The 15,002-nt window shown below is 41.3% G+C and overlaps 1 protein-coding gene across 2 annotated transcripts; it reads left to right on the forward strand.

Moving 5' to 3' along the window:
• Positions 1–10,448: 10,448 nt before the first annotated feature.
• osr2 (odd-skipped related transciption factor 2) lies at positions 10,449–14,670 on the forward strand. 2 transcript variants are annotated; one of them, XM_084357159.1, is made up of 4 exons: positions 10,449–10,685; positions 12,728–13,399; positions 13,751–13,850; positions 14,163–14,670. In XM_084357159.1, the coding sequence occupies exons 2-4, from the start codon at positions 12,765–12,767 to the stop codon at positions 14,343–14,345; spliced, it is 918 nt and encodes a 305-aa protein (XP_084213285.1). In that variant the 5' UTR covers positions 10,449–10,685; positions 12,728–12,764; the 3' UTR covers positions 14,346–14,670. The 2 variants fall into 2 exon arrangements, with proteins under 2 accessions (XP_084213285.1, XP_084213286.1); XM_084357160.1 differs by having other exon boundaries at positions 14,245–14,670.
• Positions 14,671–15,002: the final 332 nt, after the last annotated feature.

A 15,002-nucleotide genomic window follows, 5' to 3' on the forward strand; every position in this document is an offset into this window, starting at 1 on the left:
GAGCCACCCGCAAGCCCTCCATGCACATCCCAAGGACTGCGTTCCCCTTCTTCTCCAGCTTGAGCCCTGGTAGTCCGACTCCATATGTGAAATCAATACCACATCATTTATAGCCAATTCTCACTTGTACCATCAAATCTGAAACATATTGCCAAAAGTATTACCTTTTTTTTAATACTCTCACCTCAAAGATGAAACTCACTTAATGAAAAGAAAGTCCCCCAAAAAATGGAAAGACAGCACAAGGGAATGATATGACAGCACATTTAAAGGGTGTCAAAGGTTGCCCTTTCAGAATGCATCAATGCATAATAATGCAATTCCTATTTCATGCTTAGTAGTAAATGGATTCTTGAGAAGCATTTTAATTTCATGCCCAAATGGCAAGGGCGTGTGATGAGAGCCGCGGAGAGCGTTAAGTTGGATGTGCAGGGGCCTCCACCAGCTCTAGGCCTTCTCATAGGTGTTTAATAATAAAGCCTTGGTTCATCCAGCCCAGCACTTTGACTGAGATTATGTGCTTCCCAGACCAACCCCAGGGTCCTTTTACTTTCATAAAACATAATCCTGGAACACACTTACACCATCCATCACTCTGACGTACGTTGCACATGCAGAGACACATTTTTGTTGCAGTGACAGGTAAAATTCAAGGCTTTTAGGAAACATTAAATCTACTGAAACACCATTCCATGCCGACAGTTTTCTTCACCTGTCTCATTCAGGACAGTGCTGTGTGAATTTAAAGTGCAGCAGCAGCGATAGGACTGGTATAGCCGGGGAATGCCAGAGCCAGGAATTGAACCTCCACAGAGGTGAGAAATATATGATTTGTGAGCAGTTTTAACACTACATCACACCTCTTTCTGCAAGCCCCTCAACGTCCAATTACAGCATTCAAACACCGGTGACAGGAGACTGTTTCCATCCAAAATAGTAAGAGGGGAATGTGGTTTTCTTTCCTCGGTGGTATTAGGAGTATTTTACCAGAACCTGGGCACCAATCTAAAGTCTATGTAAAGACAAAGTAGCCTGTTTTTCTTTGCATTTCCACTCCCATCAGACACAGCAGCACACAACACTCACATGGTCTTGCCACTGGAGGACTTTTTCCACCCGCTTCAAACAAATACTCGAGTTGTGACTCGACTTCCCCCTGGTTTTACGACAAAGCACCAGTGTTGGTATAAAACAGGTCATTGGGACCTCCCCAGGACCAGTTTGGTGAAACCGTGCAACCTGCCAATATCCACAGCCGCCCAGGAGCCCCCCTTGACCAATAACTCCACTCTCACCCATATGTCGTAAACAGCTTAAAACCCTATTAAAAGCACAAATACATTTCAGAAACTAAGTAGACATTTATAAAACAATATTTCCTGTCTGTGACTTGACTGTATGGCTGTATTGACTGTGTGACTGTATAGATGCAGGAGCTTATAATGTATTCCTGGTGGTGGTCAAACTTTTCCCTGGCTACAAGTTGTGAACATGCATCCTATAAATGCATCAGTAAAAAGCGGTGATTTACAGGGCTGGAAGGGAAGTGATTACGAGTGACTGATGAGAGAGCAAAAGCAACCTCCCTAAAGACTGCACCTGTGTACATTAACATTTACTTAGTGTGTGTGTGTGTGTGTGTTAGCTTTGAGCGTGTGTGTGTGTGTGCTGCTGTAAAAAAAATGCCTGAAAGCGTTTTTTGTGTGTACGCACGTCTACACTAAATGCAACCATACATGTATCCAAGCTATTAATTCAAACCACAGCAGAAATCCATCAATAGCACGAGAATCCATTCAAAAAATCATGTTATTTTAGTTCAAAGGGTGTGAGGAAAATGAGAGGGAAAGGAGCAACAAGCTCGGATTCCAGCCAACAGGGATATATTTAGCACTAAGAAAAACATTTCAGCCTTTTATGTAAATAGCATCTCAGTGACTCACTGGCAGAATAATGATAACACGCTGAAGAAATATTGCTCTGTGTGGGTAAATTTAATTAGATTGTCCTATGCTTATATGAGAATCTGAGAGAAAAGTGCCTGCCTGCAGAGTAGCTGTCCCAAAGGTCCTTCACAGCCAGAGGTCCTTCTTGTAACAGTGTCAAGATTCTGCTCTCATTTTTTTAAGTGGAAAGCCATTTCCTGACTCTCTTTGTAATGCGCATACGTCTGGCACATCACAAAGGGAGAGAGAGGCAGGGGAATAAAGAAATTATATGAAATCACACAGGATGAATGTTATTGTTGTTGCCGTTGATGTGGGAAAATGACCTGGTCTATTGCATTATTCATTCTTCACCCAACAGCATCACAGAAATATCTTCAAGGAGGCCTGATTACACTAAAACCGTCACTGGTTGTCTGGATCAACAAGTTTTTAGGGCCATTCGTCCATCTCTCCATTCCTCACATCAACCCTTCCCATCCGCCTATCCCTCCATCTTTCCACTGCTTCTTCAAACATCAGTCCCTCCTTCCATTCTGCCATTCCTCCATTCCTTCATCTCCCTAGCCTTCAAAGTGTTCTTTACTTTCTCCACCCAAGCCCTGTTGAGTCTCCCCATCCCTTGTTTTAATCACTCCATCCTTGCTCTGTTTCCATCTTTCCATCTCACCCCAGGTACGGGACGGATGCAGGAGTCACTGGGACCTTTTAAAAATGTCACTTCTGACAGACTGGATGAGACACTTCACCGCTCTGTTGATTTATCCTTCCAGCGCACTGCAGTAACTTTGTTAACGTCTCTCATCAGCCTATTAACAGCACATGAGCATGGCCAGGAAACAGGTGCTGGGAGAGTTTTACTGTCCATCACCTCACCAGCAGGAGCTGATCAGCAGTAGAAAGTGCAGTTGCACCCGTTGCTCCAACGCTTTGGGGCCACAAAGTCACAATTTCAATAACAAGTAGTGTTAGACAGTGGAATTCAAGCTAAAAAAAAAAAAAAAAGAAGCAGCAACAGAGAGTTGCAGCAAAAGCAAAGTGGACGAGTTTTGCGCAAAATGGGTACAAATAGCTCAAAATGTCAAATCTCAAATGAGATTGTGTCAGAGCAGTTTTAAAGCAGTTGTTCGACATGTTGGGAAGTACACTTCCATGCGGTCTTGCTGAGAGGTAGATTAGAGAACTGATACCAATCTTATGCTTCATCAGTACTGCTTTTCAAATGGCTTTGGAAACTTGTCCCTCCACAGCAAACAGTGAGTTCATGGCGTCTTGTTGCCAGGCAGTCAACGTCGTCACCAGGAAGTCACTGCTCCTGAGGTGCTATTATTCGTTACCTTTTGTACCTTTACCTCTCATCAAACTCTCAAGTAAGTACATTTCCAAAAATGTCCAAATTTAGTTTATAAAGACGACATCATCACCAATCTGAACTTCATCCTATGGCTCTACTAAAACACAATCAAAAATATGCAGTGCCACAGCCTCCACATGAAAAAAAATTACACTATTATCCGCAAAAGTAGAAAAGGTTCCACATAAAAAGTCTTGGATTCATAGCAGATTTTAACTGAGCTAGGCCAGTAAACTGAGGTGCCAGTCAGTCAGCGTTCAGTGAGAAAAGAGGCAAAACAGCCATGATGCAATGTTCGGGGGGCAATAAGGCATAAGGCACCTTTTAAAAAGCAACACAGCCCTCACACCAGCGGAGCAGCTGAATCCAGAGAATCCCCACCCGGCAACAAAAAGGTCACGCCTGTCACAGCTGAGCCATGAAGAGCTTCAGAACATGCTCTGGGAAAATACCTTTTTCATGACGAGCACATATAACAATGCAAAAATGCAGTGACCTTACAGCAGAGAGAACATGCTCGAGACAGTTTGATACGACCCGGTCTGCCTATATTGTAGCTGTGGAGGAAGGGGGAGCCTGGAGTCTGCGGGATGCTGCTCACCTACCCCAGCTCTCCCGCTGGCTTTTAACACATAGGTCCTCCAACACCACCACACATAGACGCATATGGACAGAGTTGATATGGGCTGGGAAGTGATGGTTTGCATTTCATTTCTGTCTTTGTTTCTCACTTTCCATCTACTCATTTTCCATGTTTCTACTAAAATCACACTTCCACATCAAGTTCTAGCTTTCACTTCTCACATCCTTCCATTATTTCAGCCTGCTCCCATCACTTCATCCCAATACCAAACAGGCACAACAAATAATTCTGATATAGCTCTGCTCTTCTTATAGAATATGGCTTTTGTTTATGGTCTCTTATATTAAGTTCCCATTTACCTGTGGATTATATTAAAAACTAAATAACCCAACAAAAGTGTTAGTTAAAGGTGAAATAAACGCTAACCTCACAGACATGGTGTGGATTTTTAGTCATCAGTTAGACCAGATGATGTTTCATCACAGATCAGATGTCTGATGAGGCAGTTTTTCGAGGCACGTTTATGATCACACACAGATCCCTCTCTTCGCTCCTTCTCTTCCCCGCTTCTTCACTGTGCTTGCCATCAGACCAGACAACAAGTAACTGAAGATGTCATGTTAATGGCAGGGAGCTCTACAGAAGCGCCGGGCCAGCACAGACAACCGGAGGAAGCTATTTGCTGACAAATGGGATTTGGTGCTGGGCTTGAGCAGCATTAACTGGTGGGTTTTATTGGTTGAAGGAGCACGATATCATGGCGGTTTTCTTCTTTATGCCTCTCTGGCAAAGTGGATGACGTTGCAGGGAGCAAAGGCATTTGGTCACGCAAAGGTGCCGAGCGCTGTTAAACAGATGGCAGGAGACCAGTGAAGAGAGTGGCAATGGACAGCAGATGGAGAAGAGATCATGCAGGAGGCCAGAGGAATGCAGTGTATATACCCGACACACTGCCAGTCCCCCTGTTCCTGCGCACACAAATACTTGATGAGTCTATTTTCTAGTTTTTTCCACACGTATGAAGTTCTGGGTGACATTTCAACATTGGGCATTTCCAGAAAAAATGCTAAAAGGGGCAAAATAGAACAGTTCTTATTTGTTAGAGCAAAGAGGTTGAATTCAAAGCATGATCTGTTTTCATTACGTTATTTTATGTCCCATTCTGAACATTTATCTTATCTCTAAAACTGACAATAATGCACTCATCATTGAATAGTACAACTTGTGATGATACAACATGAAATGTTGCTGCCATAGTAATTTGATGGTGAACCAATAGGGGGCAATCTTGTACAATAAAGCAGGAGAACAGGGCATGTGGCTGTCACAGCTGAACAACAGCATGTACTGCACTGTCCAGAAAAGTGAGGCTCTGCACAATGTCATTGTCATCTAGTTTCAAAGAGCAGTTTTAGACCGTGTATCCATTCACTCGACTATGCGTCTGATTGAAACAGGAGGACATTTTTGCAACTTCAGTTATTTTCACCTCACTGGTATGTTGTTTGATCAAGTCATTTTCAATACTTCTTTGTCAGGTTCAGACAAACTGTGCTGACATCAGCATCATGTTGCCAGCGACAGCTTTCAGTGGTATTATCTAAATTGAGAGCTTCAAAAAATTTGACAATCTTCTTTTTAAATACAGTTAATATTAGTAGCTTATGTCTATAAAAATCTGAATTAACTCAGTGGTTCTCAAACTTTTTTATGTCAAGGATCCCCTAAGGGACACATATTAGAAGACTGGCCCCTGTTTAATAAGTCTTAGTCCCAGATAACATTTCTGCTTTTAGATGTTTTATTACCTATGTATTAAGTATATGAAAGCCCATTTGCAAAATAGTCATACATTTGTCTTATGGATGGAATTTTAACGAAAAATAATTGCCTTTTTGCTGGGGGACCCCCTGGAACCCCTTCGAGTACCCCTGGGCGTCCCATGAACACACTTTGAGGGACACAGTCTAAAATAAACTGTTCTCAGAGCACAAATTAAGCACAATCACACAATCAACCACATGCTACTTCTGAAATGACATGATAACCCTATAGCCCAATCGAAAAATAACCCTCAGTTATGTCAAGACTTGCAGGAGGGTTAGATATACATAGGATGGCAGCCACCACAGGATGGCTTATAAACCTAAACCAAACTAGTGCTGTAAAGGTCAACTTTACCCTTTTAATAAGAAATAATCAGTAATAGCCCAATAATGTAATTATAAAAGTCGTCTTTATATGCCCAACAGAGGTGTTTACGGTTTTCCTTGATAATTATCAGAAATAATTTTCTTAATAATTACTTGAATCTGTAAATCTGAAAAAACATCTGCAGCACACCTCATTTCAAGTACATTTATTTAAAGAGGGAGAGAGAGAGAGAGAGAGAGAGAGAGTCAGAGAGACACAAAATATTTCTGTTTCACTCTCAAAAACAATAACAACCCATGAGGCAAGAGAGGCATAACCCCCCTTTCCTCTAAATGAGCAATTTCAGGTAAAAGAGTGTGGTGTGGAGGAAAATATGACTACAGGGGTCTTTGAGTGAAAAACACCCATCATGAGAGCTGCTGCCGGCACAGGATGAGTAAAAGTGTAGGTGGGGTTGTGGGGGCTTTGAAACCACAGCAGGTAGGTAAGAAAGAGTGACAGGCTTACCTCCCCCTGCTCATATAATATGGACCTGACATCCTGTCTGCCAGCATTCACAGAGACACAGCAACACTGAGAGACAAACTGAACCAGGGAGACCCGAGAACAGGCCGGCAGCTCCGCATTTACTGCAAAGGACTCTACATGTGAGTCAGGTAAGGAGGATTATTTGGGAGTGAGGAGACACCATATGACAGGATATATGAAGGTCAAAATATATATGTTGGATACCAACAAGCATATTCAGATCTAGGAGCTGGGACGGTGGATATGTAAATTAATATTACAGTGACATGCAGGAGCAGGTCATGGCAACATTTTATTCTATTGAAGAAAGACATAAACAGGTTCTAGCCTAATATGTAGGCCTGTTATTCAAATTCTTCCTTGAGTTGAACTTAATTTCTGACCCTGAGAAGAAAATGCATTATGAACATAACACAAATATTGTAAAGAAAGGATCTTGGTACAATATTATTGTAGTTAAGAAAAGGCCTGAATGAGACTGGTATCTAAAAAATATGTATTTTCAAACAGAAAATCTTTCATCTTTAATTATGTCAACTCACATGGAAATTCGTCTTTGGCTTCGTAAAAGGAAAACACATGGCGTAATAAAAAAATAAAATAAAACTAAAGGACATGACAAAGACATTTCACACAAACAGACATCATAAGAACTTTGTCTCCTGTGGGATAAATTATTTCAGATCAAAACGATAAATAATATTTTAAAACCACCATTAAAGGAGAGCAGGAGATGTTAGATTACACATCAAGGACATTGTTTTCTGTCAAAATCGGAATCAAGCAATAATCTCAGCCCAAATCAAATTCTGTCTCTACTTACTTTGTGTTACCCCATGAGAGCTCTATGGTTCTTTATGAATAATCTCTGCTAGTCCTCTCCTCTGTCACTCTTTGTTATTGGAAGAGGAGTGTCGGCCATTACAGGCTTGGCAGCTGCACTGAGCTGCAACACTGATACTCTGTGGGAGTCAGATTATCATAGAGAATGATGGCGGCTGCAGGGGGACTCAGGGCAGGGCCAAAGGGCAAGGCACTAACTCTCTGGCTCTGACATTACCCTCAACTATAAAGAATACGGTAATCCTATCGCACAGATTGGTGTTACAGTAAAATAAAAACTGTAAACTGGAGGCCACATACAGATTGTTCTGTCAAGAACATTAAAAAGAGGCAAAAAAAAAAAAAAAAAAGTTTTTGTTTTACATTTATGAACTATCTGAGTCCTATATTAATTAATATTAGAGCAGATAAGACAAAAATAAAAGCAAAATAAGACATGTATCCACCACTGAGCACCATTATTGATGTTTTCTGTCTGGACCGTATTAGAGAAGTTATAAAAACACGATAAAATGTGGAAATAATTTGATTTTAAAATGATTTTGGAGTACCACAGAAATATGAGTCCATGTCATTATATTAGAATTATATTAAATACATCGTGGATGTTTAAATAAAAATACGGCTCGGGTGTGTTGCAGTAGATTTAAACGTTTAACTAAAGAAATAAGCTCGGTTTTCCCAGGAAGATGGTATTTTTCTCGCAGAAACTATTTTACATATTTTGTAAGATTTTAACGAGGTTCGACTCTCTATACTGGGAAATGCATATTTAGTATAAACCACTCCAAGATATATCTAAAAAAAAACATGCTGTTTGCTTAAATGGCCTTTTTCCAAGGAGCAAAAACAAACACAATTTTCCATTGTTACAAATTTTCACAGTGTAAAGGATATGTTGAGAAAACGCCATCATCTGTAATGTAAAAATGTGGGGGGTTTATGTGTCTTTTAATCTGTCTGCAGCCGCTCAGTGTTTGACAGTCGAGATAGAAGCATGAGTGATACGAAACCGAACGAAAACCACAAGCATGTTGTCTGCAGAGAATCTTCTGCAGCACTAAGAAAACGAAAATTCGGCTACATGAGGTTTAAGGTGGTCTGAACGACTCGGCTGACATGCAGCAGACATGTACTGCACTGTGGATGTTCCCTCTCACGTAATGACCTGAGATCAGTCCGGCCCTCCGCACTGATAATTAACCCTGCTTCTAACGCTGGACTGGAGAGGCCAGGAGCTCCAGTGATCCGTTGCAGAAATGAAAAATATTTCTGAATTGTTTTTCGTCTCGTTTTTTAAATTTTTTTATTTATATGTATTTATTATTTCAAAAGCATGGATTCCTTACACCAATGCATCCGTTTTAATTAATTATTTTTTTCCAGCGGTGTCGACAGAAAATATCAAGCTGCTCCTCACGACGGTGTTCTGTCAGAGCCGCAATCGTTATGAGTAGAGGAGGACACAGCTTGTTCATTTGTCAAAGCCCCAATAGGCGGCGCTGCAGACTTGCATTCTGTCTACCAACTCTCTCCTGAAAAAGACTCCAGGAGCTGCAAACCCCTGCCGGTCCTGCTGCACTGAGTGTTACAGAGTATATTTATGTTGAAAAAATCAAAGTTTTATTTCAGTGCTTTTTTTTTTGTCATGCTGAGTAAAATCACAAGATAATTAGAGAGAGAGAGAGAGAGAAAAAACAAAAACAAGATCAATTAATTGAACATGATGATCATAATGAGTCCCATTCGGGCATTTTGACATTCCACTCGAATTTTTTTTATTATTATTATTCTTGATGTAAATGTCACATTCATTTTAATTTAATACAAATTCAGTTCACATTAAGGTGACTCGCGGTTCATTGGAAAATTCAATACATTTAATATTTTTCGTTTACTAATCTGGTTGAAGTGCAGCCTGCTCGTGCGTGCGTAAAGTCCCTCTGTCTCTCTCTGTTTATGCAGCACAAAGAGGCGCAGATTTAACTTCTGATTCGGCCTGTCAGAAGCCTTAATTACTCTGCATCTAAATCTGTGGCCAGAAACAAACCGCAATCTAATTGAAGAGCGGTCCAATTCATAACCTCATATACACTGTCACTTTTCATAAACTCAATAGGATACACTAAAACTCAATAGAAGATTTCAATGCAACACTGAGACATCATTTTTGAGTCTGCTTTTTCTGATTAAGGCTCATCTCCATACCTACATATAGCATCCACATATATTACAGACTTTTTTCTGCACACAATCTATCAAATAAAATAAAACGTCAGATTTTTTTTTTGTTTTGTTATTATGACTTGTGTGGTTATAATCCCACTTAGTTAAAGGTAAAAGCTGCCCAGGTTACACGTGGGATGTTTTCATGATGGTGTAATTAGCCAATTTGATTTCACTGTTCTCACATAATTTAATGAGAAGAATTATACTGTACACATGGAGGAAAAAAGCAGCTTATTGTCTGAAGGATACAAGTGTCGTTTCCTTTGTATGTGTTCACCCTGCTGCTGATCTCAGGATGTTGGCTTTTTTTTTTTTTCAATTTCAAACCTCATAATTTTTTTTAACTCTTACCACAAAGAAATAAAACGATTTAATGTGGTGGCTCTTGCATGTGCCCTCCATTTTCGCGAATGGGTTCTATGGTTTCAAAAAAAAAAAAAAAAAAGAAAATCTTGTAAGCTGCTCAAGTATCCAAAAGCAAGTTTTCAAAAGCGTGGAGTTCAGAGGAAAAAACGACCAGGGTTTCCTCCTGCGCTTCCAATCATGACTCCAAAAGAAGGTATCAGCCTTGGCTATATTGTATATGAGAGGTGTCAGAGGAGGCAGTTGAGCTGAACACGCTTCTCTACTATGGTCTGGGGCCCTAGTTGCTATCCAAACACAAATAAACAGAGGAGGAACATTGGAGTTAATGATAGAGGAGGGGGGTGGAGGCGTGTCGGAGGGCGGGCTGAGCGCTCCAGAGCCCCGGAGCCCTGAAAAGTGAAGGACCGGTGCGCATTACGCACACTTCCAGCCACAGCTCCGGACGGGACTCCCACGCCGCTGCGCTCTCCTCCAAAACTTCTTCGCCTCTTTCCACAAGTTTTCACAACTTGTCACATCTCTGCAAAGGTCCGCGACATCAGAGTTGGCTGCATGGCTACATGAAAGTTTCATGGACTTGGAAGTTGGAAAACTTTTAGCGGCGCTTTATTGGAGCTCGTCGCCTCTATAGTTACTGTGGATTACTGACACACCGCAGGACCTTTGGCAGCTATTTACCGGGGTAAGACTCAGTTTGACAGGATATTTATCAGCTCTCTGAAGGAAGGGAACCAAGCTCACCCAACTCACTTGTTAGAACGTTATGTTATCTTCAGAAAATATTTAACTGTTACTGGTTGAGCTATAAACCAAAGAGATCGAACTGTCAGTAAAAAGATATTTTCCTGAACAAAAGCTCAATTGAATAGTGTTTCCAGAGGTGATTATTGCTTCGTGATGATCTCCAGTCCGAGGTCATAGTTCGCCCACGTTTTTGACATCCCTGGTCTCTGTCCACAGCGCAAAACATTACTGTCAACTTTGCGAATCTAGATACCTCTGCCAAAAAAAATAACTGACAGGGATTCAAAGAACAAGACAATACAGTCAGGCTGCTGTCAAAGTGGAAGTGAAGTCCAAAGGTTATTGAGAGAAGAACAGGTTGAACAGTTGTATGTGCGAAGAACAAGTGCCTGCATGGTGACTTATGTTGCACCTGTGCAAAATTACGTTTAACCCTCTCCCGTCTGTGAAAGGGGAAAGCAGACAGAATCCAAAGATCTGTGAAACAAATATGAAGACCTGACAGGCGAACAGCCCTCCGGCTACCATGTACAGTCCGCAGGACTGTCACTCTGCAAACCCTCTCGGAGTGTGAATAATCTCCACTAGGTTTCAGGTTCGGCAGGTTAGATAAATATGATGTTAAATATGATTTGGTGTTATCTGTCAAAAACTGCTCTAATCTTTATCCTTTGTAATCCAAAACCAGAGAAACGAGCTTTTCTCTCATTTTCATTCTCGACCAAATCTAAAGGTCAGCTCGCCGTTGCATCGCTGGCTTGCCGCCAGTCCCGCTTTCACCATCCGGAGTCTTGAACTAACACGGTGAACTTTTCTGTGTGGGAAAACACAACTTGTCACCCCCACAAACATGAAACCAGGCCCTCTAATTTCTTGCACTGTCAGCTCACCTTATGTGTCCTACACTGCGCAGATAGAGAGCTCCTGCTTTTAATTAACGCAAACATTGTTCCGAGGAAAAGTAGGTTAAAATGCCCAGAAGTTGTTTGCCACCAGGTTCTCTTGCCTTTAGGGAAATACAAAAACATGCAGCATGAAATAAATCGACATGAAAGCAAAATATAGTGCCCATAAAATTAACTTGCTGCTCTCCGCAACAATAGAAATAAAAAGCACATGCAGCGAAGATTAAAGTATCTTTCTTGTGGACAATAGCCAGCATCCGTGTGGGTTTTTTTTCTCTGACTCATGTTCATGCACTTAATAACATATTTGATCTCTGCTTGCAAAATTACAAACTTCTACAAATCCACATTGAAAACACTTGTTTTGCGTTGTGAAACACCAACTGCAACCGTCAAAAACAACAAGTGTCTTCTTTAATTAACTCGTATGAGATTTAGTGCATAATTCAAAGTGATCTGGATATGTAATTTTCAGTGTTAATCGAAGCCATATGAATCGTTTTTCACCCACTTAATTTAATTACAGTGTCGATGACTGATTTGTTTTATAAAACTGCTTTGAAGAGTATCTCCGTTTTTAAGGGACGAACTTTGGTTTTTGCTCACGCGTAAAATACGCACACGAATAGTTATATTCTCTCTGTGGTTTTGCTTTTGACAAACAGGGTTTTACTCAGCAGTATCAGTGCAGGACAATACTGCTGCATCTCAACAAAATGTCGAATTTCTTTACCTAATCAGCTCCCTCGCTTTGTGTAAATTGATAAAATCAAAGTAATTAATTTGCGCCATAATCCGAGTAGGAATTATCCACTAATTACTGGAGGGATATAATCCCCTCCATGGGCGGACATAATTTTCCTGAGATAAATGATATCATGTTAGATCAGAATAAAAGATGTCTCAGAAAATCCCTCAGTGCATTTCATGTAAAATAGAAAATAATCAAACAGGTGTTTTTTTCCTGGATCATAATTACCAATTGAAGGTTTGCCATTGTTACAACACACTTACTAGTTGTAATGTTGCACTCACATACAGCACTAATCGCTTTGTAATTTGTATTTCTTCCCAGGATTATCACCGTGTCTTCTGCAGAGGTCTGAGCCGAGATGGGGAGCAAAGCCCTGCACGCTCCGATCCCCCTGCACCCGGCCCTCCAGCTCACAAACTACTCCTTCCTGCAGGCCGTCAACACTTTCCCCGCTGACCAGCTGCAGGGGCTGTACGGCCTCAGCGCTGTGCAAACTATGCACATGAACCACTGGACTCTTGGTTACCCGCACATCCAAGGACTGAGGTCGACGATCACAGAGATGGCAGCCGCCCAGGGTCTGATGGACCCCAGGATTCCCTTCCCAGCGTTACCCTTCACAGCGCAACTCTTCCACCCTAAACAAGCCGGCGTTGCGCACGGCGTGCCCTCGCTGCACAAGGACAGACCGAGGTTTGACTTCGCCAACCTGGCCCTCGCTGCCACTCAGGAGGACCCGCCGAAAGCTGCAGATCTGGCGAAGTTAGGGGGGACCATCACCGAGCTGAGCAAGCTGTCCCCGGAGAGAAAACCCACCCGGGGCAGGCTCCCATCCAAGACTAAAAAGGAGTTTATTTGCAAGTTCTGCGGCAGGCATTTCACCAAGTCCTACAACCTCCTCATCCACGAGAGGACCCACACAGACGAGCGGCCCTATACCTGTGATATTTGCCACAAGGCTTTCCGAAGACAAGACCATCTTAGAGACCACAGGTAAGACTGATTTATAACAGATAATTACTCAGTGGGTTAGGAGCAGGATATGAGATTCCCAGCAGTATTCCTGAGTTTGCATGTGATTTAAATCATAGTTATATGTATTTATTTAAATGATCTCTTCATGGCCTGCATTTAAAAATATATTCTTAATTTTGCCATAACATTCAGACAGGCCTGTTCCCAGAGTTTTCTCCATGAGGGCGCTAAAGCACTTTTACGCATTAAGTTAGACACTCAGGACTTGACAGTAGAGCTTTTTCGTCCTGTGACTCTGGGGTTTGTAACTGCTACAAGCAAATCCATGCACGAGCAGACGTTTGATTAAGTGTTATTTCTGTTTCACAGATACATCCACTCCAAGGAAAAGCCATTCAAATGTCAAGAATGTGGGAAGGGATTCTGTCAGTCTCGAACTCTAGCCGTCCATAAAACCTTACATATGCAGGTAAGCTGGAAATATTAACAGTCACCATGATTTTTATCCTCACTGAACTTTGTGACAGGTTATGCTCATAATTCACCTGTTATGCATGGTCTACTGCATGCATGGGGATGTTAATAGTTTCACAAAGCGATTGAGTTTGGCCAATTATCAAATTAAAACAAAAATGTAAGTGAGAGTTAAAGTCATATTAAAAATAAATATATTGTTTAAATCAGTTATACCTGACACAACAGAGTTATTAAGATGATACAACTGATAGACGTTCTATACAATTAAAGGGAATAATCCTTTGCTTGCTTTAAATCTAAACAGGAGTCTCCCCACAAATGCCCCACATGCGGAAGAACCTTTAATCAAAGAAGTAACCTGAAAACTCACCTTCTCACCCATACAGACATCAAGCCCTACAGCTGTGGCCGCTGCGGAAAGGTGTTTCGGCGCAACTGTGACTTGCGACGGCACAGTTTGACGCACAGCCCACATCAGGACTACTAGCCTGGACAGACTAACAAAATAACAATGGACAAAAACGCAGGAAGACAAGTCGGCGACTTTTTCTTTTTGTTCAAAAGACAATCTCCAAATCAGGACACGTTTACTGCAGCACACTTTAGAGTGGGATTTGGTTGCACCTCAAGTGGGACAGCAGTGGAGCCATGTCCAGCTTTCAAACCACCTGTAAATATCAAGACCATGTACATAATGTTGTTTTGTTTTTTTTGTTGTTTTTTTTAATTTTCTTTTCTGACATTGAAATGATAAAGTTGTCAAAAAACAGTCATAAGTTTAAAGTATGTTAAATTGTATTTTAGAAATAAATATTTCCATTATAAATTTGCATTTGCTCTGTCTTCATTTCATGATCCCCTCCCTGCCTTCATACTGGAGACACACGTCACAGCCCAAACGCAATATTTAGACGACTCCATTCACCATGGCCATCAGTTTAATAGTCTATATGTTTACAGCCAGCAGCCAGTGAGAGCTTAGTGCCGCAGACTTGTTGGGCTTTTTATAGTGGACCAGCAGATATCAGTTAGCAGCTCGGGAGCATGAAATGTCTGTCCGGACAGGATAGTCGTTATAACGCAAAAACATCTGTAGCCTAATAATTATGTAGAGTAATCAACACTTTGTTTTTTAATGAAAATG

The sequence above is a fragment of the Pagrus pagrus genome (assembly GCF_965226575.1).
Source record: "Pagrus pagrus genome assembly, chromosome: 7".
NCBI lineage: Eukaryota > Metazoa > Chordata > Actinopteri > Spariformes > Sparidae > Pagrus > Pagrus pagrus.

Coding starts and splice junctions, on each gene's coding strand:
- osr2 (XM_084357159.1), top strand. CDS start 12,765: ATGGGGAGCAAAGCCCTGCACGCTCCGATCCCCCTGCACCCGGCCCTC. Junction 13,400..13,750: donor GACCATCTTAGAGACCACAG/GTAAGACTGATT, acceptor TCTGTTTCACAG/ATACATCCACTCCAAGGAAA. Junction 13,851..14,162: donor ATAAAACCTTACATATGCAG/GTAAGCTGGAAA, acceptor AAATCTAAACAG/GAGTCTCCCCACAAATGCCC.